Source organism: Danio rerio, chromosome 22, assembly GCF_049306965.1.
Source record: "Danio rerio strain Tuebingen ecotype United States chromosome 22, GRCz12tu, whole genome shotgun sequence".
In the NCBI taxonomy this organism is placed as follows: Eukaryota; Metazoa; Chordata; class Actinopteri; order Cypriniformes; family Danionidae; genus Danio; species Danio rerio.
This window is the reverse complement of record NC_133197.1, coordinates 16,542,283-16,567,500: the sequence shown is the minus strand read 5'-3', so window position 1 is coordinate 16,567,500 and position 25,218 is coordinate 16,542,283. Positions and strand designations below refer to the sequence as shown.

General features: G+C 35.4%; 1 protein-coding gene across 39 annotated transcripts in view; it reads left to right on the top strand.

The window, feature by feature from the left end:
- Positions 1-25,218, top strand: part of nfia (nuclear factor I/A) — a 226,351-nt gene that overhangs the window by 186,817 nt on the left and 14,316 nt on the right. For 15 of the 39 annotated variants that reach the window (XM_073936551.1, XM_073936542.1, XM_073936552.1 and 12 more), the window contains 3 exon segments: positions 15,448-15,626; positions 18,090-18,255; positions 20,231-20,322. In XM_073936551.1, the coding sequence (XP_073792652.1) occupies positions 15,448-15,626; positions 18,090-18,255; positions 20,231-20,322 (437 nt within the window). 39 annotated transcript variants of the gene reach the window in all.

Below are 25,218 nucleotides of genomic sequence, written 5' to 3'. Positions count from 1 at the left end.
CTTTTCCTCCACTTTCTGTCTGTTTATTCTGTCATCATGTCTGTCGTTAGTGTTATGGTCTCGGGTGAGTAGTGTTTGGGTTACGCCAGGCTCCACAAGCATCTGATGAGACCGTCCCAATGACACTGTACGTTTCCACCGCGCTCTGTCTTCCACCGCTGTCAGCCAACTCATTGAAATTGATCTTCTGAAGCGTTTTGCGATGAATGTGTGAGTGTGAGGAGAAAATGAGAACAGCTGAATGGGGATTTTTTGCATTTGTTGTGTGTGTGTGTGCGATGAATGAAGACTGGAAAATATTGGTAAGCTGTGCTAAATGTGCTTGATGGCTTCTTCCTTAAAATCTTTTATCAAATTGAATTAGCGCTCATCTCTTCCTAGTTTCATTGACCTCTTAGATGACCTTTCCGTGACCATAAAGTGACCCTTTTATATTGGTGAACTGGTCAAAGCCCATAATGCATCATTGATGCTTGGAAGAGATGCTGTCTTTCTTTCTTGCAATCTGTCTTTCTTTCTTGCGCCTGAAAGGGGAAGGAGTCTGCGAGGGCTGAAGAAACCAAGAATGACTTCTGAACACTCACACACACACTCACAGAAATGCATCAAATCACATGTACCTGAATGATTTAACTCCCTATATCTACTGTAGCCAAAGTCAAAATGCAGAGAGTTGCAACAAAGTATGGTAATGTAGTTATACACCTTGAGCTGTGTGTTTGCGATGAATAGTATTATTTAATACTATAGTATATTATTACTATAGTATAGAACAGGAGTCTATTATTTAATAATATTAATATATAACATTTTAAAAATTATTTTTTAATATTATTACTTTTATTGTTTCAATTATGCTTGTTTTTCTAAAAAAAAAGGAATTAAATATTATATTTCAAAATATCTTTTGCATTTAATGTTATTATTATTGTTAGTATTAATGTTTATACACATTATTAATAGGGCAGCCTGTAAGAAATATTAATTTATTATTTCTTAATATTAAGATGTACTATTTAGGATTTATTTATTTATTTATTTATTTATTTATTTACTTATGTCATATGTTAATAATTTATTCTTATAAATATAAACATCAACTTTTTATTATCTTTGTGGAAATGTTATGTTTATGTTAGTAGTAGTAGTAGTAATAATAAAAGTAGTAGTAGTAGTGATATTGCTGAACAATGGTAAACAAAAAAAAAGTCTGAATAATAGTTTATAATAATTAATAATAATATTTTATAAATAGAAATGTTTTGAGTCCCTTAAATATTGTTTTTAATATCTTAAAAACTAATGATTTAGCTTACATGTGGTGACATTTATTAGATTGACCATGAAGATGTTAACTTTGAGCACTTAAAACAGTAGACTTAATGTAAATTCATTCAAGACGATCTAATTTAATAATAATTTGCATATGAAATGAGCTTAGGTTCCCATATGGGGGGTGTCTTTTATACCAGAACTGTGATGTAACAAAAATACAGCACAAGAAGAGTAAGTGCTGCTGGCTCAGACCATTAATACAGCTTTAGCCGCACGTGATTGAACTGCACTAGTTACAGTCATTTGCCAGTGTCTGGGTGGACTTGTTCCTCTGAGGGTGGTGGGGGTGCGAGTGGACCGCTCTCGGGGAGAAGTAAGACATGAGACCAGCTCTTATATCCTGTCCCACTGCAGGAGAATGGACTAAACGCTTTGACTGGGTGACAAATGGGCCACCGGTGCCTACTAATTGCCCCTTCTATTTGCAGTTCATTCTTATCAATTTGCATTCCTAACCTCAAGCAGGCTAATCGGCCATGGGTTTCCCTCACGTCTGTCTATTTTTACCCCAGAGCGCTAGGTAGTATGGGAGCGCTAATGCCGGAGGGAGGAGTTGAACTAACGTGGCTGAGCATGCACTAACAGACTTCAGTCATTCTCAGTTAGCACATGTTAGCCTGTGCGTTCTGAACTGTTGCTCGCATTAACCCCTGCCAAAGCAAAAACCGCCTGCCAGACTGTGAATGTGAATGCTGTGTGCTTTGCATCCCTAACTCCTCTCTTCCCTCCATGTCTGTTCAGCTCTCTTATTCTTTTTTTCTCCTCCACCACATCCTTTCCCGCTTATTGCTATGTCATTTCATTCCGCTAGCCCACAGGTAAGGTGCATATGATACTTTAAAAATGCCTTTTGGTTTTGTTTTCACATTTTATAGCCACCATTTTAACCATTTCCAACTAACCTCACACTCATAAAAAACGGAACTTGTTAACTTGACCCAACTGGGAATGGGGTAAAGCTGTTATTGCTTTAAAGGAATATTGTGGGTTCAACAAAAACAAAATGAGAATAGGGCTTTTCACTGTCAACATTTACATTCACAGCGAATTGGATAAAAGTTTTGCTAGCTAATCCAAAATTGCCCAAATAATTTGCAAAAATACATTGTTTTGAGGGAATGCAAATGTTTTGAGAACAGACATCATGTCTTGGGAATATTGTGAGTAAACACTGAGTTTCCAGGGAATTCTAATTTTTACCCAGTGGAATAAATTTCTGCGGGAATGTAAATAATTCCTTCGGCAAATGCAAAAGTTTCAATAGGTAGAAAACAAAGGAATACAAAACTCTGGAATTCAAAAGTATGCACTGAAAACAAGTTTTGCGCAGTTTTGCAAGCAAATGTAATGTTTCTTGACACAAGTTTGTTAAATGATGCAGAGTTTCTCCAAGAATTTAGTTCAATTAGTAAGCAAACAGAGTTTGTAAGGTAGCAAGCTTTCTAAGGGATTGAAAAAAGCTTATGCAAATTTTGGGGGGAAAGTAAATGTTATGCCAGTAAACGCAAAATGTCTCGAAGGAGCGAAAACATTTTGCCTAGTAATTTTTCCCCATCATTATGTCTAGTGAAGGGGTACCCAAATTTGGTCTTAAAGGGCCGGTGTCCTGCTGACTTTAGCTCCAATATACCTCAGCACACCTGCATGGATATTTCTAGAAAGCGTTGTAAGAACTTGATTAGCTAGCCCAGGTGTGTCTGATTGGGGTTGGAACTAAACGTTGCCGGACATCGGCCCTCCAGAACCAAATTTGGGCACCCCTGGTCTAGTCCCTTTATTCAGAATTAAAAACGTGACATAATAACCAAAAGAATTACTTAACATTATCCTTGTTTTTTTTTATAAACAATAGTAAACATAGTTACTTGTTTAGCCATACATTTTTGTGGTGAAAGACACTATGCTTGTCAAGTGAGCTTTAATTGGTAATGAACCCAGAATATTCCTTCAAGCACACTCTCGAAAGACTGATTGGATTCGTAACATACAACTTAAGTGCTTTTTAAACGCACACTCCTACAGGGATGATAAACAATCCTTGTTTTTTATGGTGAGAAAAGTCACGAGGTCATGCTTAGCGCACATGTCTGTTGAAATGTTGACGTCAAGACTACTTATTCACGTGACCTTGCATTGTACTGGGACAGATCCACTATTCGAGCCCCCATGTAGTGTATCCTGTGCTACACCCTGCTGGGCCTCGCAGTCTCCCCTGCTGTCTTGACCCCCATCCACTCACCCAAACAAACCACCCCCACCCCTCCTATCCACTCTCTCTCCTTTGCGCCAGCCTGTATCTCCATGACCTTGCGTTATTAAATTGCACTTATCAATCATTCTTGCCAGGGATGCCATCGCCTACCACATTAAAGAAGTCAGAGAAGTCTGGTTTCAGCAGCCCTGTGCCTTCGCAGACCGCTTCCCCCCGAACGGCATTCACACACCATCATCGACCTGTCATTACAGGACCCAGAGGTGAGGTCCCAACACCCCACCCTCCTCAAACTGCACCCCTCTTCTTCCCCAAAAAATCCCAGCCAGCAGGGCTCCTGCTGTTGTTCAGATCCCTGTTCCTTAAACCCTACAGTGGTCCCTTGTTAGATCAGACCAGAGGAACTTGGGCAAGTTTGATCCTGGAGAGGCACAGTCCTGCAGAGTTACACTTCAACACACCTGAACAAGCTAATTAAGGCCTAGGTGTTTCTAGAAAGTGTACAGTTTTCCAAGGGTTGTATCAAAAGTCTGCAGGACTTTGGTTCTAAAGGACCAAAATTGCCAATTCCAGATTTCAATGAACTCTTCCTATCAGGGTGTTCACACTGAGAGAGATTTGCTGTGTCAAAATATTAGGAAGTAATTCAGTTTTCAATGAAGGTTTGAGATCGAACCAATAGGAGCAGAGATCATCTTCATGCAAATAAGCAGCAACAATGGGACGTTTTCAAGGAATTTATGAGCCTTAAATGTTTACACTGAGAAAGAATACAGATGCTATTTTGGTTTTCAATTCATGTTGCAACAAGTCAGAAACAAGACTTAAATATGGAGTGAGTTTTTTATTTTATTTTGTCTAAATCCACTGTCTGAAGGAGTGTTGACTGATTCTGATTTGTTGAATGAATCATATTTGTTTTAGGGAAAGTTTGTGATGCAACCAATTTGAGCACAATTTAACTTTATGTAGCTAAGCAGCATCATGACTTGAATACAGAGTGAGAGGAACTTATGAGTCTAAATTGACTGTCTGAAGGGGTTGTTCACACTTTGATTTGATTGATTTGTAGTGTCGGTGTATTCAGACATCATTTTTGTATTGAAAGAATGTGTGATCAGTTTGAGAAAAGTTTATAAGCAGCAATGCAACTTAAAAATAGAATAAAAAATAGTTTCATTCACTTTCAGTTCAGATTTGGGGTTGCAATTTAGTTCTCAGAATAGTTAACTTAAAAATAAATTGGCAACAAGATTAACCCCAAATCCCTTTTTAAGGAACTTAACAATCAACACAAGAGCACAGATGTGCATAATGTTGTTTAGTTTGTCAGTGTGAACTGGACTTGAGTCAAATAAAAGTGAGGGACACTTGTTGACAAATACATTAAGGACGTAAGTGCGGTCACTTTACGAGTTCAGCCCTTGGTGTGTATCGGCTGCTTGATTTACATGCGTTTAATGTAAACACTTAACCGGATCTCTGAGTGTGACTTACACATGGCTTGGTTTTCCCTGTCAAGAAGGCTTTATCAGAGAGTCACCTGGATCAGGTTATCACTAGCGTATTGTCACTGGCTGTGAATGCTTTTGTCATAGATAAGGAGAGTTTTTAATCAAACCCAAACACTTGAGCAGTCCCATACGTCGTCTTCGCTAGGTTGTGAGTTACAGTGAGGGAAATAAACTGAATTTACGGCCTGTTGGCCGCTTCCATCGCATATTCAAAGCACCTTTTGATGACCTCTTTGCAAAAATGAGGGTTTATATGTTTATAAATGCGCTTTACTGAAGACAGAACTGGGCAGAAGAGCCAGGATGAGTTACTTTAAATATGTTGTAGTAGAAACCACAGCTTAATTTGCCAGGCTATTAGTATTAAATCACGCTTGGAAGTGGTATCGCTGTCATGTGAATATTTTATGCCCACGTGTACAAAATGGATCGCGCTTTAATATGCATACAGTAAGCGCCAAGGCTTGACGCCCCCTTCAAGAGTACTTTCTAAAAGCTAAATCCATGAATGTTTGATTGATTTAGAAGTCTTTCGAGATGTTAGTCAAAACCGCGGTCAGGCGGGGCGACCGGAAAACTTCTTTTCTGAAACCGTTTAAGAATATTTAAAACCGCCTAAATCTGTCCTCCCTTTCAATTGAGCGTGCGACTTCGTAACACTTGCTTTTTTCCTCCTCTTCAGTGTTATTCTGGGTAAAGAAGAGACCTGTTGCCTATTGCATAAAAAAAAACCTTTTATTATCACCTTGGTTATTATATTGATAATCCACCGTTCAATGAAAGTTGACAGCAATGGGCCGGCAGGGAAAAAGGAAAGGCTAAAAAAAAAAGATCAGTGAACCAACACGATTTGCAAAGTGGAACTAATCCCAAGCCTTTTCTATTACACGCGGGTGGCGGCACAATGGCAACAGAGGAGCCGCGCTCAACCAGCTGCTGGAGACTGCCTCCTTTTCAGCGCATCATTATCATTTCCATATTTGCTTTGGGAGGTATGTTTCTGCCGGACCCCCCTCAGACTAACTTTTAAGGGCCACCCAGTTCCTTCGTGGCTGGCCTGTGAAATTATGAAGGGCAAACAGGCTCTTTTTATCAGTGGTCTTTTTGGAGTTGTTGTCCAAATTTCAGCTTAAAGGTCGTGCCAATTATTTTCAGTAATTTTCATTTGTAGGGACTACTAGCTCTAAACTGTTAAAAGATTCTTGCTGCATTACGTTTTTAAGTTGAATAAAATTAACTTTTTAGTCATCTTAACTTACATGAATAAAACTGATTCAAACTATTAAACTTTAAAAAATTAGTTGAAACCTGATTGACATATAAAAATAAGTCAATATTTGTTGTCGACTTTTTGTCAAAATATTTTACAGTGTATTTACATAACTTTATTTGTTAGATCGTAACAGAGAAAATGTACAATGGGATAATATCAAGTTTAGCTTTCTGGATCCAATTTTAGACTTTGACTAGTTATGGAATTTCCGCACTTTAGTTTTGTCTTGTTTGTAAAATGTTACCTATATTACTGTCAGTGTGTATTTTAATAATGATGACTGAATAGAATTTAAAAATATAAAATCTTCATAATAAATATCAAATATAAATAATTTTTTTCTTCTTGCTAGTGATAAAACTGATTCCCAAAATCCCCTCTAAAAAAGAAAAGCTTGACTTTAACATGTCAAAAAGTAAATCAATTTATATAATACATAACACTAATGTAAAACAAATAATATTAATTAAACACAATTTGAATAAATAAAATTGGCCAAATAATGCTTTAATGAATAATAATAAAAGTAATGATAATAGTAATATTAATAAATAAATAAATACATAAATAAATAAATAAAATGATATTATATAAAAAGAATATAATTAATTCAACACAATATGAATAAATAAATATAGCTAAGGAATGCATTAATGAATAATAATAATAATAATAATAATAATAATAAATAATTAATGAATAAATAAAATAATATTACATAAGGAATATTATTAATTTAACACAATATGAATTAATAAAAATGGCTAAAGAATACATTAATGAACAATAAATAAATAAAATGATATTACTAAAAAGAATATTATTAATTTAACACAATATGAATTAATAAAAATGGCTAAAGAATACATTAATGAACAATAAATAAATAAAATGGTATTACATAAAAAGAATATTATTAATTTAACATAATATTAATAAATAAAACTGGCTAAAGAATGCATTAATGAATAATAATAATAATAATGATGATAATAATAATAATAATAATAATAGTAATAACAATATATAAAACAAATAAGAAGTAAAATGTGTAAAAAATAAATAAATAAATAAATATAATAAGACTAATAATTAACATTTATATATGTGTATTTGTTTCGAAACTATAAAAGTGTTTGCATTATAGGTAAAACCTATAAAACCAAATCAGTCTGAAGTTTTTCAACAGCTGTTACTCATGGCTGGATCTTGTGCAAATATTTACTTTATACACAGGGTATCATTTCAACTAGGTTTAATGATGCAAGGATGCAATCAAACATTTAGCCACAAATAAGCATAATCTGTAATTTAACTCACACCACAGGTTCTTTTTAACCATTTACGCCGCACTTTCTCCACCACACTCAGCTCTTTGTGCTAATAAAGCACAACAAGGACTTGTTTCTAAGAATCAGACTCTTCTCCCAAGGCGCCCATGATCCTCTGTTCTCTCTCTCATGTTTAGGTTCTGGTATTTGTCTTGTCAGCGGCCCTTTTCAACTCATAAAGCCTCTTTTTAGCACATTAGTGACTTTTGAAACGTGCAGGCTGCAGGTGAAAAGGGTAAAAAAAATGTAAAAATAGTTTTTTTTAAATACTTTCTCTAGTTAATTGATTGCATTAATTGGTAACATTGGAAACATTATTGGAAGCACATTTTCTAAAATTTCACATTTAGATATGCCAATTGAATTATTTTAACTCTTATTTTCTTATTTCTGGCACAAAATCTGAATGTTGGATGAAAAATATGTATTTATTTATTTATTTTTGTTATATTAAAGTCAAAGGATTTTTCAGAGGGGACTTATGGGAATCATTTTATCACTAGCCCGAAAATAGTATCAGTTTTTAATACAGATTTAACATAATCAGGCATATTATATCTCAAAACATCCTTGTAAAAACCTTCAGAATGAATAAAATGATGAAATTTGGTATATGTAAAGCTGCAGAAGTCAACATTTAAGGTTCAGTACAGAAGAAATACCTCTAAAAATAAGTATTGTTATTAAAATCCATAGACAAACTGATAGTGGGGCAAATAAAATCCATTTGGAAAGTTTGCTTTACACTGAAATGAACTCTTCCTGAAAATCCCCAAAAAACATGCAGCATTGACAGGTATGTGAAAAAGCCTGCTTTGTCTTGCCTTCAAAGCAATGAGGAAAGAAGAGTTGACGGCCTTGAAAGTGAATTATGTCGTCCAGCGGCTTTGACAACTCGAGACACGGTCAAACTTTGTTTACTTGCAATTTTCCGTCCAAATAACCACCATTAAATGAATAGGAACATGACATGGGAGCAGGCCATTTAAGTAATTGGCTATCGTTTCACAACACTTAGATTCTGTCAGCGAGCGAAGGGGGAAAAAAGTGTTGTGTTTTTTTTTTTTTTTTTTTACACTGCGCTAATTAACTAAGGCAATTTGCATAATTGAGATGGTAGGTTTCGCTATAGCTGACGTAAGCTGGTTACCAAACCTTTAAGTCTGACTGATCTACGGGTGCCTTTTGGCTCTCCGTGATGATTTAAAGGCCGCACAGGTAAACGTTTGCCCTCGTGAGGACAGGTGATTGACGACAGTTGAAAAACGGTTTAGTTTGGCGTAGGGGAACGTCACGAAAGCTCTCCAGTCTCGACATGTTGCCTCCAGATAGATGCGGTGGCCATGCCAGTTGGATCCACTTCTTAGAAGAACAGAGCAGAAACCATATGCTGCTTGAGTGTTTCATTAAATCAGCTCTTGGATTGCGAAGAGCAACCCGTGAATTTCATGGAAAAGGCCGTTTAATGCCGTCGCTTTGGGCTGCTGGGTTGCCAGGTTCTGTTCTGGCAGTGTTCGGGTGCTAATTTGCGCAGGTTCTTTGTCTTTTTATGAAAGTATTTTGTAAATGTAGTGAGTATTTAGTCAAGATTTTTCATAGATTTTTGGTGGTTCATTCAGATTCTAGTCTGTGTGTGTATGTGTGTATACAAAACTAATATTACCGACTTAACGTTTTTTTGTCTTTATTAGCCATTTGTAACAACATACAGTACTATTGACGACAACTTACATTTGGATATAAATATAGTAAGATAAGAAAAAAGAATTTTATTTAAATTAATAAAAAATGTAGTATGATTTGGGCTGCACATAACTTTTTTAGTCCAGTTCTTAAAGGATTACCTGAAGATGTTGGTTGGTCCTAACACATATCCATGCATGTTCACCCATTTTTGCAATATTTTGAAATATATGTTGCATAGATGTACATATATATTTTTTATCTTTGAAATATAAACATGAGCCTGAATTATAAATATCAGCTGGTGCTTTTACATTTGGTTTCATTGCCTGGCTCGCACCCTAGTTCAACTGTGTTCTTACCAGTTATGAGAGGAAATTTTAAATTTTGCAGTAACTTGGGAAATAAGGTTATGAAATTCCAACAACGTGACCTGATATGCAAAGAAAAAAAAAAGTATCCGGTCTGCATATTTTTATTTCAATCACCCATGCACAACTGCATACCAGTTATGTACACCCCTGAGTATGATTTATAATAATTCATAACAACGTTGGGTTACATACACAATCATAATATGTCCAAATTTCTTGCACAGACAACACTGCACCACTATAGTTAAATTCATTCATTATAGTTAAACTTACAAGCACTTGCATTACCTATGTTCAAATGAAATGCGTGTGTTTGTTCACATTTGCAAACTGAACCATTGTGTGGTCCGCTGCAGTCCTGCCTCTTCCCTGTGCAGGTTGTGTCTCAGCGGGTTCACTCCCTGCCGCAGTGCTTCATCCTGATCCAAAAGCTCACCTCCCAACACTCAAACCCTAAAACACACCACCACAAGAGCGTAAGACCCAGAACACCAAAAAGGGCAGGACAGAGTCGTTCATTCCATTTTTACTGTACATACAATGGCAGTCATTCATTTCACCTCTGTAATAAAATTCCAATTTCACTTAGTCTTTGGTTTGCAAAGTCTAAATAATGTAAATATTCTATTATTCACTGTAAAAAAATGTCAAAAGTCAAATTATTTGACCTTGAGCTTCCATTCGACCATTTGATGTTTAGAAGTTAAAAAACAAAAATCACTTTTATTGCCATTTTGGTGTAGTTTTAAGTGATATATTTTAAGTATTGGAGTTGGAAATTTTGGTACAAGCTGGTAATAAACTGCCAGTACCTTCACTGTTATTTTACAGACTTAAGTCTCTCTAAATTATTTCTTATACAATATATTGTTTCAAACTACACCTTCCTTATAAATAACTCAATATATTTATTTGTATAAAACTTTTGTCAAACTGGTGTCTAAATTTCAGAAGTAGTGAATCACATTTGCATGTCAGTTTTATTGTATTATGGTTGGTTTATTTAATTTTTTTAATTATCTAAATTTCTTTTTTTGCACTTAATACTGATAAAAAAAATTCCACATCAATTAGATTAATTAAATTAAAAATATATATTTTTTTAAAAATCTGAATGGGCAAATAATTAAATTAAATGATATACATTGTAGTGTTGTCACGATACCATTAATTCACATTATGATACTATACCAGCAGAAGTATCATGATACCAAGTAGTATTGCGATACTGTAATTCATAACTCAAATCTATGAAACTAAGAAAATTGTCTGAAATACTATATTTTAGATGTAATAATAGGCCTACTTGAATTAAATTCGGAATTCCCTTATTATTGAAAAGTATTTGCACATTACTTCACCTGAAATGCATTTGTTTTGTTTTTATTTTGTAGATAACTGACCAAAGAAAAAAACATTGAAATAAAGATACAAATTATACCTAATGAAATTCATTACAAAAAGAGCAAGTTAGGGTATATGAAGTGAAAGTTTTCTGTTGCTTTTTTGTTTTTTATATCTATTGTTTTTATTTTTATAAGTCTTAGTAATTAGTAAGAGTAATTAGTAATCCAAAGTAATTCAAAACTTCCCTTTGTAACTTTTTAAGAGATTGTTGAGGTTGTTGTAGCTGCTAAATCATATTGACAGGAACAGAAATAATCTGAAGCATCAGAAAACATGCAATAGGCTACCATAAAAGACGTGAACTCTACAAAGTTTTACAACCTTAAAGTGCTCCAGAGATTATTCAGATAAAATGGTCTATAGTTGCACAATTGTGTGAGTATTTTAGTGACTTTCCACATGCAACATTATCTATTATAGATAAAGCGGTAATGGCGATACTACCAATTACAAACTGCAGTGGGCACCCTCAGTATTTTGGAGCCATAGTATAACGATACTACCATAGTACCAGTAAACTGTGCAACTGTTTATGCACAGTTACAATGTTAGGATCATAAATCAATCACAACAAAATGAAATCGATTGACATGCACAGCTTGATTAAAATATACGTCTGACTGCTTGTGGTATTTTATATATATATATATATATATATATATATATATATATATATATATATATATATATATATATATATATATATATATATATGGTATTAAATAAATGCAAATGTACAGGGGGACCACATCTTGAACCAAAACTCCAAAACTCATACATATACTGTATCATCCTAAAACTTCACCTCCAACCCCCAAAAGCCCTAAAAACACCCCATCACTAGGACACAAGATGCAGAACGACACCAAAAGAAGGGCAAGACAGAGTCGTCCATTCCATTATTACTGTAAATACAATGGCTACATGGCAGCCACGGCGTCCAGAGTTTCCAGTCACCCTCCATTGACAGAGCCATAAATCACGGCCGGGGCTTAAGTGAATTACTGCAGCAGGGGGTTGTGCTTTTAACAATGTTTATGTAGTATCAGCTTACCATCTCTCCCGAAACAGAGCGAGAGATCCGAGAGAGTCTTATTAACTGGCCGGCGATACATCACAGCCTTAAAGACCCTCATCCCGCGCATTATACTAATAACCAATAACCGAATATTACCTCTATTAAGAGGCGGCTAATTAGATTGTGCCGGTTACAATTAAATACTTGATAAGGTTCGATCCATTAGAGGACTGTGGGAAAGGTGTGAGGGAGAGAGAACAGACGTGCTTTATTAGTGGTCGTGATGGCGAATGAGGACGCGGCCGGCAAGGCTTGCACGCTTTTTGGAGTGTTGTTGACTGAACAGCTGGTTGTTGTGCTTTGTTGCGAACAGGTGCGGGTATTGTGCGCCGTTCTAGACCTTTGGAGTTAGAGTCGATGGTGTAGTTAATTTGTTGGGAACGACATGAAGAACAATGCGAGGGCTTGAAGGATGGACTGTGCAGCAATGCTTTCTGTTGTTGTTTTTTGTCAGTTGCAGTAATTACATTATGCTGGAGTACTTTCAGGGTGAAAATGAACATTTAGATTTTGACCTTTTATTCAAAGTGCGACAACGTGATTCTTTATTTGTCAAAAATTTAGCAAGGTTATATATATTTACAGTGCAAGACTAAAATAGTTTTAATAAAATGCTTTTAATAATTTAATTCTTTTGTTTTTGCCGTGATTACAGTACATGTTATATTACTGGTTATTTTGCAGGATACTAATATCAAGTCAAAGTCAGCTTTATTGTCATATCAACCACATGTACAGGACATACATGCTATATTAAGCTTAAAGTGTCATTAAAGGCTTAACTCGGTTAGTAAGAAAATGTTATTGGACAACAGTAGTTTGGTCTGTAGCCAATTGGAGAAAAAACAAGAGATGGTATTTGACCCAAAGTGTATAGGTGACCATCGTCAAGTGGTTGTCCTATTACTCAGTCAGAGACCTATAAGTACTTGGGCATTTACATTGACAGTTCTTTAACATGGAAGACACACATATAGTGGGTTTGCTCTTGTTTACACCAGAGATAGTATTTTTTTTTATGGAGTTACGTCTTTTTGGAGTTAACAAGGAGCTTATGATGTTGTTTTATAAAGCTGTTCTTGAAAGCATTGTTAGATATGGTATCATATGTAAGTTGATATATCTATTTATGATATATATCTATTCATGATATAAACCTAAGTTGATGCATCTCTTAAATACAGGATGGAAAATTGTTGGGCACGATGAATGTAAACAATGAGTAGGTTGAATCGATGGAAGAAATATTTTGTCCCAGTTTCAGTGGTTTTATTTAACAAGAGTTTATCTCAGTTAGCTTGAGAATTATTGTAACTACTGTATTTTGTATTGTTTTTATTGTTTGTTTTTATGGAATGTCTGCAGCAATATGGTGTTGCCCATAACAAATGACCTGTCAAGGACAATAAAGTTTACCACTACTACTACTAAACATGTTAAAAACGCTTTTAATCCAAGCAAACTAATATAAATGCTAAATAAATACTAAATAAAAGACTTTCCTCTGAAGACAAAATAGCTTGGGATATACACACACAGACACACACACACACACACATTCATATATGTTCCTTAATGTAACCAGTCGTGTTTTTGTACATGTGTTCACTTCAGCTATACTGCCGTGTTCTGTTTGGTGTCTTGTTTTTAGCTTATTGTGATTTTGGTTGTGTTTTAATTTATTGTTTTGTTTTAATGCAGTGTAGATGAAGTTAAACTTGGCTAAAGGGGTTAAAAATGTCAAAACCGCTTTTAATCCAGCTAAACTAAAATAAATAAGGATTTTCTCATGAAGACGAAATAATATAAGAAATACTGTGAAAATGTCTTTGCTCTGATAAACATACCTTGGGATATACATGTTGAATATGTTCCCTAATGTGAGAAGCAGCGTCTTTGTACATACATTCACTTTAGCTATACTGCTGTGTTCTGTTGGGTGTCTGTATAGACGTCTTGTTTTCAGCTTATTGTGATTTTGGTTGTGTTTTTATTTATTGTTTGGTGTCAGTGTAGTTTAGATAAAGCTAAACTTGGTTAAAAATGTTAAAACCACTTGTAATCCAGACAAACTAAACGATATAGAGATTTTCTCATGAAGACAAAATATTATAAAAAATACTGTGTAAATGTTCTCGCTCTCATAAGCAAAGAAATTGAAAAATAATAACAAATAGTAACAAATCCAAGTACGCATCTTTGAATCCTTTTTTTCAGTGAATCTGTTATGTTTTGTATTATGATTCGGCAATTAATTCAATCTGAAAATAAAATTCAGTCATGGATCCTTTCATAAGATCTCATAATAAAGTCTATTCATATTTATAATGCTGTTAAACTTGAACACATTTTTAAATTACGCACACTTACAACACTACTGGAATCAATTCAGTGTTTTTAAATAGTGTTCTTGTCTCTTTTCATTGACTGTAATAATGCATTTCCATAGTTATTAACCTCATAACACTGTTTGTAATGCTAGAAAACAATAAATAAACTTGTACATAAACTCTTTTGGAAAAAATAACTAATAATTGTTGTTTTTATTACTATACTTACAGTATACACTGTTGTGGGAATGTTTCTAGTACAATCGCTATTTTGTCAAGTCAATGACGATGATGTTTTTTAATATCTGAGATTTCAAAAAAAAAAAAAAAAAGTGCAAGTCTTGATTATGAACCAGTCCCAGCAAGCATTTTTTGTTTTTAAAAGATGTCTAATAGATGTTTAATAGACGTCTAAACGTAGTCGTCTTGGCTAAAACAAGGCTAAATGTGGGCTGTCAGTAAAAATCTTATAGAGGTCTAAGAATAGGCCAAAACTAGACTAGTCCTCAAATAAACAGAAATGAATGACTACACATATAAAGTCTGTCTAATCTGTTTATTTGACGACTAGTCATGTTTTGGGCTAATCTTAGACGTCTATTAGATTTTTGAGTATTTAGCCTTGTTTTATTTAGCCAAGCTGTCTAAATTTAGATGTCTATTAGACATCTATTAAGCACAAACTGTTTACTGGTGTTTGACACTTCCTCAAGTCCCTCAGTATCCACCTATGATTGTGTGTATGTGTGTGTGACTATTTTAATCCAATAAACTCTCCAAAAACACTCTACTTCTGTACCGTGTGTGCAATACATCCCCATCTGCATGATCACTCCAATCCACCACCCAAACATCCACAAGTCTCTTCACGTTTCCATCTGACCAAACTCTTGTCTTTGTCCTCTTCCAGCGAGTCCACACGCCACGCCGTCAAGTCTTCATTTCCCGACGTCGCCAATCATCCAGCAGCCCGGCTCCTACTTCTCCCACCACGCCATTCGCTACCACCCACAGGAGACGCTAAAGGAGTTTGTCCAACTTGTCTGTCCTGACAGTGGTCAGCAGGCTGGACAGGTGGGCTTCCTTAATGTAAGAAGCAGCATTTTTTGTTCATACATTGACTTCAGATATACTGCCATGCTCTGTTTTGTGTCTAAATAAATGTCCTGTTTTTAGATTATTGCAATTTTGGGTGTGTTTTGATCCGTTGTTTAGTGTTTAGTGCAGTGTAGATGATGTTAGAATTGTTAACGGGTGTGATAGGATGGATAAAATTATTATTTCCTTTGGAAATGCTCTTGAGATTAGCATCCTGGCTTGCTTCAGTCCTAGAAGTGGTTACATTAGCCGCATTTCCACTGTCGGGCCAGTGCGAGCCAGGGCTTTTATGTGGAGGGCACGGGCCAATCACCGGAGAGGTTGAGCAGTGAGGCTGAAATCATGTCGCATTTCCACTGTTGTGCTAATAACTCGCAGAGTGGCACACAAACCCCGATTGAAAGCTAGTTTCTGATGGTTTCGCTCACCCCAAAAATGCAATGTTTGCACAATTTGATTAATAGTGTCATATCCAAATCATTTATAAATAATATTTCAAAACTCCTTCGTTGTTTATTGGTTTTAGAAAATATATAAAAACCTTCAGATTTATAAAATGAAAGTTCAAAATGGCTTAAATGGTTCCATTTATTTGTATTGTAATAGCTTTTGTTTGTTTTATATTAGTTTATTTATTTAATTAGTTTTTCTTATATCCGATATTTATAATACTTTAAATGATTTCAGTAGCCTATAGCTTATTTTATCTTGACCTATGACACTACAAAAGTGGACACGTAATTTTTAAAGTTTTATGTCTTTCTGTTGTATTCATATTGTGTATTATCTCTGAAATAAAGAAAAAAAGAAGCCACTCGCGGCAACGACAGAGCTGTGAATAGAGCGCTCTTTCGGACGGTTTTTCACACACACACACACACACACACACACACACACACACACACACATGCATCTAAACGCACATGTTTCATCCACAGACACACCATTTAAACTTGACAAAAACTCTCGACAACTGAAAGTTACTGGCTGCTGTGTCTTTAATGTGGTATAAAGATTATTATGTCTTATTGAAACATCAAGGAGGACGCAGCAAAGAAATATCACTTATTAAATTAAAACTACTTTAATTATTATTTTATGCAACTGCCTTACATTTAAAAGGGAAACATAAAGGCAATCTTAAACAAAAGGCCCCTAGTCTACTATAAGGTGTTTCATGGAATATCTTAAACTGTTATTAAACTGTAAACCAGTTATTTTTTAGTGCATGTACTGGTGCGTGATGGGAAAACTAGTGTAATAACAGGGTACACCATCTTGCAAACTCCACCTCTGCCTTCACTTTGCCCCCTCTTTGGTTTAAGTTATTTGGCGGGCCAAAAACGGCCAGCTACTGGCCCAGAGAAAGTCCCACTTTTGCGCATATTTCCCAAATGATGTTTAACAGAGCAGGGACATTTTCACAGTATGTCTGATCATTTTTTCTTCTCATTAGTTTTATTTCGGCTAGAATAAAAGCAGTTTTAAATTTTTTAAACACTATTTTAAGGACAGAATTATTTGCCCCTTTAAGCCATATTTTTTCGATAGTGTGCAGAACAAACCATCATTATACAATAACTTGCCTAATCACCCTAACCTGCATAGTTAACCCACTTAATCTTGCTAAGCCTTTAAGCTGTATAGAGGTGTCTTGAAAAATATCAAGTCAAATATTATATACTGTCATCATGACAAAGATAAAATAAATCAGTTATTAGAAATGAGTTATTAAAACTATTATGTTTAGAAATGTGTTGGAAAAATCTTCCCTGCGTTAAACAGAAATTGGAGAAAAACATGAACAGGGTGCAAATATTTCAGGGGGGGGCTGATAATTCTGAATACAACTGTATTTTTTAACAATTTCAAAAAAACTATTTTAGAGTAATCTAACTATTTCATCTAAAAGTTACAAAGCATTATAAATATCCTCCACAAAATCTCCACGTTTTTGTTTTTTTTTCTATCTGGGATGACTAATAAATCCCAATCTCTGAGACCCCAAGCTCTGGTCACAGTGACGTGGCCCTGACGGCCAGTGCTTTGGCTCATAGATTATGAACAGTGAAAAACGCACAGCAGCAGAATATTTTTTTTTATGACTGGAAGCAGTGAAAAATAGCTGAGCAGGTGGTTCTTCTGCACACATGTGTGAGATGCTGTTGTTGTGCCTTCTGGTCATATGCGTCCAGAAGGTCATATTTTTATTTTATGCTCTGTAAAATTCTGAAATATTATTCAAATTTATTATAACCATTTTTTTTACTGAATGTATTTTAAATTGTATTTATTCCTGTCAACCAAAGCGATGTTTCTTCAGTCTTTAGTGTCACATGATCCTTCAGAAATCATTTTAATATTCTGTTTTATCATGATCCATTATTATTGGTACTTAGTAATAAATATCAATACATACTCGTGATTCTCATATGTCCTGTCCATTGTCTCCAGCCCAATGGGAGCAGTCAAGGGAAGGTGCACAACCCGTTCCTGCCCACCCCGATGCTGCCGCCCCCTCCACCGCCCCCGATGGCGCGACCCGTTCCTCTGCCCGTGCCAGACTCTAAACCTCCATCCACCTCCACTGACGGAGGAGGAAACTCACCCACTTCACCCAGTGAGTGTCTGACCTCTTGTATGACCAGTCATCTGATGCCACACACAACACTGACTAAAGGTAGAAATCAATATGGATGCATTATACACTGCAGGCATTATATTTTTGAAAAGCACAGGTAGGTAGATAGATAAGAGAATGAATGGACAGATAGATTTATTATAATTATTTTTATTTATTATTTTTGTTTATTAGCCGTCGTTTTTTGAAAGCTGTTAGCTCTGTCAGCACATTTTGATTTTAAAAATACAGACAATATTAATATAATCGACATTGTCAACTGAACTAACAATAATTATAAACACTAATAATAATACAATTTAATCAGCTAGATTGAATAATAAATATATATGATAGATAGATAGATAGATAGATAGATAGATAGATAGATAGATAGATAGATAGATAGATAGATAGATAGATAGATAGATAGATAGATAGATAGATGGATGGATGGATGGATGGATGGATGGATGGATGGATGGATGGATGGATGGATGGAAGGATGGATGGATGTATGTATGGATGGATGGATGGATGGATGGATGGATGGATGGATGGATTCTAAACTGACAGACGGACAGATTGATTGATTGATCAGATAGATTCTAGACTGATAGATAGATAGATAGATAGATAGATAGATAGATAGATAGATAGATAGATAGATAGATAGATAGATAGATAGATAGATAGATAGATAGATAGATAGATAGATAGATAGATAGATAGATGGATGGATGGATGGATGGATGGATGGATTCTAAACTGACAGACGGACGGATTCTGGACTGACAGACAGACAGATTGATTGATTGATTGATTGATTGATTGATTGATCAGATAGATTCTAGACAGATAGATAGATAGATGGATGGATGGATGGATGGATGGATGGATGGATTCTAAACTGACAGACGGACGGATCCTGGACTGACAGACAGACAGATTGATTGATTGATTGATTGATTGATTGATTGATCAGATAGATTCTAGACTGATAGATAGATAGATAGATAGATAGATAGATAGATAGATAGATAGATAGATAGATAGATAGATAGATAGATAGATAGATAGATAGATAGATAGATAGATAGATGGATGGATGGATGGATGGATGGATGGATGGATGGATGGATTCTAAACTGACAGACGGACGGATTCTGGACTGACAGACAGACAGATTGATTGATTGATTGATCAGATAGATTCTAGACAGATAGATAGATAGATAGATAGATAGATAGATAGATAGATAGATAGATAGATAGATAGATAGATAGATAGATAGATAGATAGATAGATAGATAGATAGATAGATAGATAGATAGATAGATAGATAGATAGATGGATGGATGGATGGATGGATGGATGGATTCTAAACTGACAGACGGACGGATTCTGGACTGACAGACAGACAGACAGATTGATTGATTGATTGATTGATTGATTGATTGATCAGATAGATTCTAGACAGATAGATAGATAGATAGATAGATAGATAGATAGATAGATAGATAGATAGATAGATAGATAGATAGATAGATAGATAGATAGATAGATAGATAGATAGATAGATAGATAGATAGATAGATAGATAGATAGATAGAATGTGTGCATATGTTATAATTGCTTAATTGTGTGTGTTCTATAATCAATCATTATTGGTATTGAATTATTAAAACCTTTACTGTGTCATGTATAATGCATGTTGTTTATATTCTAAATAAATACGAGCAATATTAATGTCATAAATAAGTGATCTGTAATATATATTTGAAACCGTACACGTGCTCGATTCAGAACGTCAGCGTGTCTCGGGTTTCTCAAGTGCGTGTAAGCTTATCTACAGTGCTTTTCCTAATGAATAGAATTTCCCATCAAACATGCGCAGTGTCCATATCAAGCCAGCTGTCCTGCTGCCGATACAATATTGATATTCATTTTGTGTGTGTGTGCTTAATTCTTACAGCCTACTCCACACCGAGCACGTCTCCCGCTCAGCGTTTTGTCAGCGTGGGCCCCAGAGACCCCAGCTTTGTAAATATCCCTCAGCAGCCTCAGGTGAGCACACATCCCAGAATCCCTCCAAGTCCATCAAGAGCGCTTGCTGTCTGTCATAATGGGCTTTTCAGCGCAGTTATGCCAGCTCGTATAACTCACTGTGAGAGCTCACAGCTGATTTATTGTGTGTAACTGGCATGTTCAGGCTTAGATTCAATGATGCAGTGGTCGCAAACTTGATTTATACCCCTCCAGCACACGATTAGTCGTCATATGATACAATTAATAATTTAACAAGCCGTTAATCTTAAGTGAACATTTGTGCAACGTTTATTCAACATATTTAACACAGAACCTGAGAAACTGGCTCATAAAAAAGCAGCATTTACTCAAGTGAATGTGTTTTGTGCTATGTCCTCATGCTAATTTCTCTGTCGGATCTGGATTATGATGCACTATGATGAATGTTGAGAAAATGTTGTTTAAACGTTCACCAGTTGAAGTCACTGAATGAGCGATGCCTTAGTAAAGGGTTAGTTCACCATATAAAGGGAAGTTATGGTGTTAATTTTTTTACCGTCCTGTCGTTTCAACCACCTGAGCCCTTCAATTCTCTTCAGAACACAAATTTAAGATATTTTAGATTAAATAAGAGAGCTCCCTCATCCTCCATAGACTGCAAAAGTCCTGGATCATCCAGAAATGTACCAAAAATAACCTCAAAACAGACTGTAATGCTAATGCTATAATGTTTCAATGAGGATATAATTAAGCTACGGAAATAAAAACAACTTTTTCTACAGTTTCTTCTCCTTAGTGTCAGTATAGGGGCACATTCTCTGCATGAGAGACTTCCTTTGTTTTAAACTAACAACTGAGGTCAGCCCTATGTCAGCTAGGGGTGTAACAGATTATGTAAACTTGTAACGATCACTTAGAGATCACCTCTCACACGTCATTCAGATCGCATGTATGAAAGCATTTAGGCTTTTCTGTAAAATATAATGATGACGAAAGAAGTTGTAGTGGGTTATTTAGTATGTGGTGTGTTTCATTAATGGTGTTTTTGTGACATTACTTGTTTGGCCTGCGTCAATGCATTCAGTGTAAGCTGCACGATTATTCATTAAAAGATTGGGATCTCAACACCCACGCAAAATAAACTCTAAATGATGGTGATTTGCATATGTTTATTACTGCTTTGAATCGCTGCATTCAAATCTGAAAACTCAAAAATCAAGAAAGAGATGGAGTCCTTAGTCTTTTGAGTTAGTTATGAAATTACAAACAGTCAAATAACACAGAAGTGCTGGGATAACAGATAATAGATAAAAGCATTGATGTTTATTAGGGGTGTGAAGAGACGCTTACTCCACGAAATGACAAAAGACGAAATTGGGTTCACGAGAATGACACGAGACGACATTCTTACACTATTTTTAAGAAATCGTCTTTTATTCAACTGAAGAAAAAAATCACAAATTACAAAACTGTTTAAGTGCTTTTTATATCAACTTGTAATGAACGTTATTTTACTTCTATTTTAATTAATTCTATGGAGCAAAGGGCATGCAAACAGTGCACAATATTTTGCTAATAGTCTATGTAAATGGAAAATAGTTTTTTAATAATTTTTAATATTAACAAAATAATTGCTAATATATGAATGGAAAATAGATTTTAATTTACTGAAAAAAATCACAAGCTGCAAAACATTTTAGGTGCTTTTTTAATGTAATGAATGGTATTTTACTTCTATTTTAATTAATTCTATGCCATAAAGGACATGCAAACACTATATTTAGCTATGAACTCTAAGTGCAACTCCGAGGCCTGGGTTGGCAGGTGTGTGCAAAGCACTTGATTTGCATTCAAATCCAATCCTGCCTCCAATCATCAATGCTAATTTCGCCCTCATGTTCCATGATAACGTCACAACTTACGAGACAACTTTTTACCTCGACGAGACATCTTGTCGTGATTTAATCTTGTGAGATCTTGTCATACGAGATCTTGTCACACCCCTAATGTTTATGGTAAAGATTAAAATAACTGTCGCATGCATTAAACAACTCTCCAATTTTTAATTGTAGGCAGCAATTACATTATGTAACCTATAGGTGGCGACAACCAGCCATCAAAAATATGCCACTGAATAATTCTAAAAAAAGGACACATCTAACGATGAAATGTGAAGTTTAATGAGTGAATAACTGAATCATTTATTGAAAATTAGACTTTAAAAAAATATACGTTAAAAATTAGAGTCATACATTTAGGATAATCAGCAACAGTAGTAGTACAATTTGTCTTCATTTTATTTTTAATAAACTTACAGGTTCTAAGTTCTGTTTGTTAAAACCAAAAGTGATTTGCAGTACTGTTTTTGTAATAATTTGAAAGCAAATTACATTTGCCGCCTCCTCTTTTGGGCTGATCTGAAAAACGGTCCTTTCCGTGACTAAAAAACCTTTACATGATCTGAACTACGAGATCCGTTACACCACTAATGTCAGCAAAGTGAGAGATAATGAGCTACATATTTTAGCTATCCTTGTGAATACTCTGAAGCTATAAGTGAAAAGTTAAACGTTCAAGTGCAAGTACATTCTGACACTTGTGCCATAAATAAAACCAACGCATGTTCATTTAAAAAAAAAAAAAAAAACAGAAACGAGCAGCTGAACTTTAAGGCATTTAAAGCCCACACTATTTAACCCCTGCTTTTAATGTATTCACAAACGGACGGCAGGATCACCCTGTTCATGTAAATGAACTTGTGTTTGTTTTTTCGCAGTTGTGTAAATGCTAATGCGTCTCGAAACGCCGTCTGTAACCTTAATCGTCACACACACGTACCTACAATGACAAATGCTGCCTGTGCTGCCACCTGCACTCACGCAAACAGACCAAAAAGAGCATCGGTTTCCTCTGTATACGCAGCTATAACAAACACACAGAAACACTCAAGACTGGATTGGATCAGAGAGGTTGTGTGTGTGTGTGTTATATGTCCGGAGGCCTGCAGCAGCCTCCCATCGATTTATTGACTGTGTCGCAGGCCGCAAGACACGCATCCCCCAGTAGAATGGAGGCAGGTGTTTGTCAGGCCGGCTGGGAGGAGAGCGGGGGGTTGTTATTATTTATTGTTTGTATTTATTTATTACTCCTACCCGCCTCCGCCTCCCCTTCTCTCTCTCTCTCTCTCTCTCTTTTGCACTGTGCTCTGTCTTCTGTCTTCTCTCCATCACCTTTTCCTCTCTCCCTTCCTGATTTCTTTCTTGCTTAGGTGGTGGTTAAGGGTTTTAAGTACTTGCATTTAAAGGTTGATCTTTATGTCTGTTCCTATTCTTTTAGTCAATATGAAGGATTGTTAGAGATTTGAAAAATATATTTAAGAACAATTCAAGTCAAACTGGACTTAAATCAGTTTGTTTCCTTTAGTTTTTTTAAGTGTTTATTAGTGCATTGCAAAAAGCAGTATGACAGAAATAGTCAACTTATAAAAGACAAATAATACAAACAAACAAAACGATAATAAACTATACTGTGCATTAGAATACAAAAATGTATGTTTGTTTGATGTTTTTTCTCTTTTGTACCACACTAACACTTTTGTTTCCAAACCAATGTTGTGCTCGTTATTAAATAATAACAACTAGTTACAGTTACTAGTTGCTTCATTCAAAAAGTAACTCGATTTGTCGATTACTTACACCCAAATGTAATGCGTTTCTGTTAAAAGCAATTTTTTAAGTTTCTTTTCCAAAGAACATTTGTAATGCTCCCATTCATAACATCACTTAAGTGCAGCATGGAAAATACACTGTTGATCAGCTTCACAGTTTTCATTAATTAGCATTTTCACAACTAAACTAAAGTCAGACCAGCAGCACAAAAATTAAAATATCACAAGGTGATAAACAAGCTTAATAAAATATTCAGAAACAAAAGAGCAAAAAATAAAGTTACTTCAGCATCATAAAAGTTTGTATTTAACCCTTAAACATGTTCCTTCACAGCTTGAGTATGAAAGTAGCGACACTATCCAACAACCTTTATGAAATAAAAAAGTAATCTAAATTCATTATTTTTCTTGTCGGCTTAGTCCCTTTATTAATCCGGGGTCGCCATAGCGGAATGAACTGCCAATTTATCCAGCAAGTTTTTACGCAGCGGATGCCCTTCCAGCCGTAACCCATCTCTGGGAAACATCCACAAACAGATTCGCACACACACTCATACACTACGGAACATTTAGCCTACCCAAATCACCTGTACCGCATGTCTTTGGACTGTGGGGGAAACCGGAGCACCCGGAGGAAACCCACGCAAAGGCAGAGAGATTACATGCAAACTCCACACAGAAACGCCAACTGAGCCGAGGTTCAAACCAGCGACCCAGTGACCTTCTTGCTGTGAGGCGACAGCACTACCTACTACGCCACTGCCTCACCCGTAATCTGAATTATCATTCAGAATCAATTTGCTGAAACATAACAACCATATATTTTATGCATTCTAAACCTAACAAAAACATAGCAGCTGCTCAAAAATCTAAACGATGAGCAGTTTCAAACTAACCACAAATTAAAGGTGGTATGTCCACAACTAATGTAAAGTAAGCTGTGTATATTTAAAGCAAAATCTGCTTTTGTATGTTTAACAATAAAAGATAATCACAGCATTTTTCCGAGCAATACAACACTATACATTTAAATAGCATGTTTTGAAATATATCAGAAATTTGTCTACTAAACTTATCAATTTTGTTATACAGGTAACAAATATGTGGTTATTTATTTGAAACAACAAACATAGTAGGATTAGTAATAGTGATTAATGATAGTTATGTCAACAGTCCCTCTGTCTCTCTTGCGCGCGCACTTGGCCTCTCTCGCGCACACCTGGACTCTGCTTTCGCTTTACTTACAGTTTGTCCAGGCTGGCTCCTCG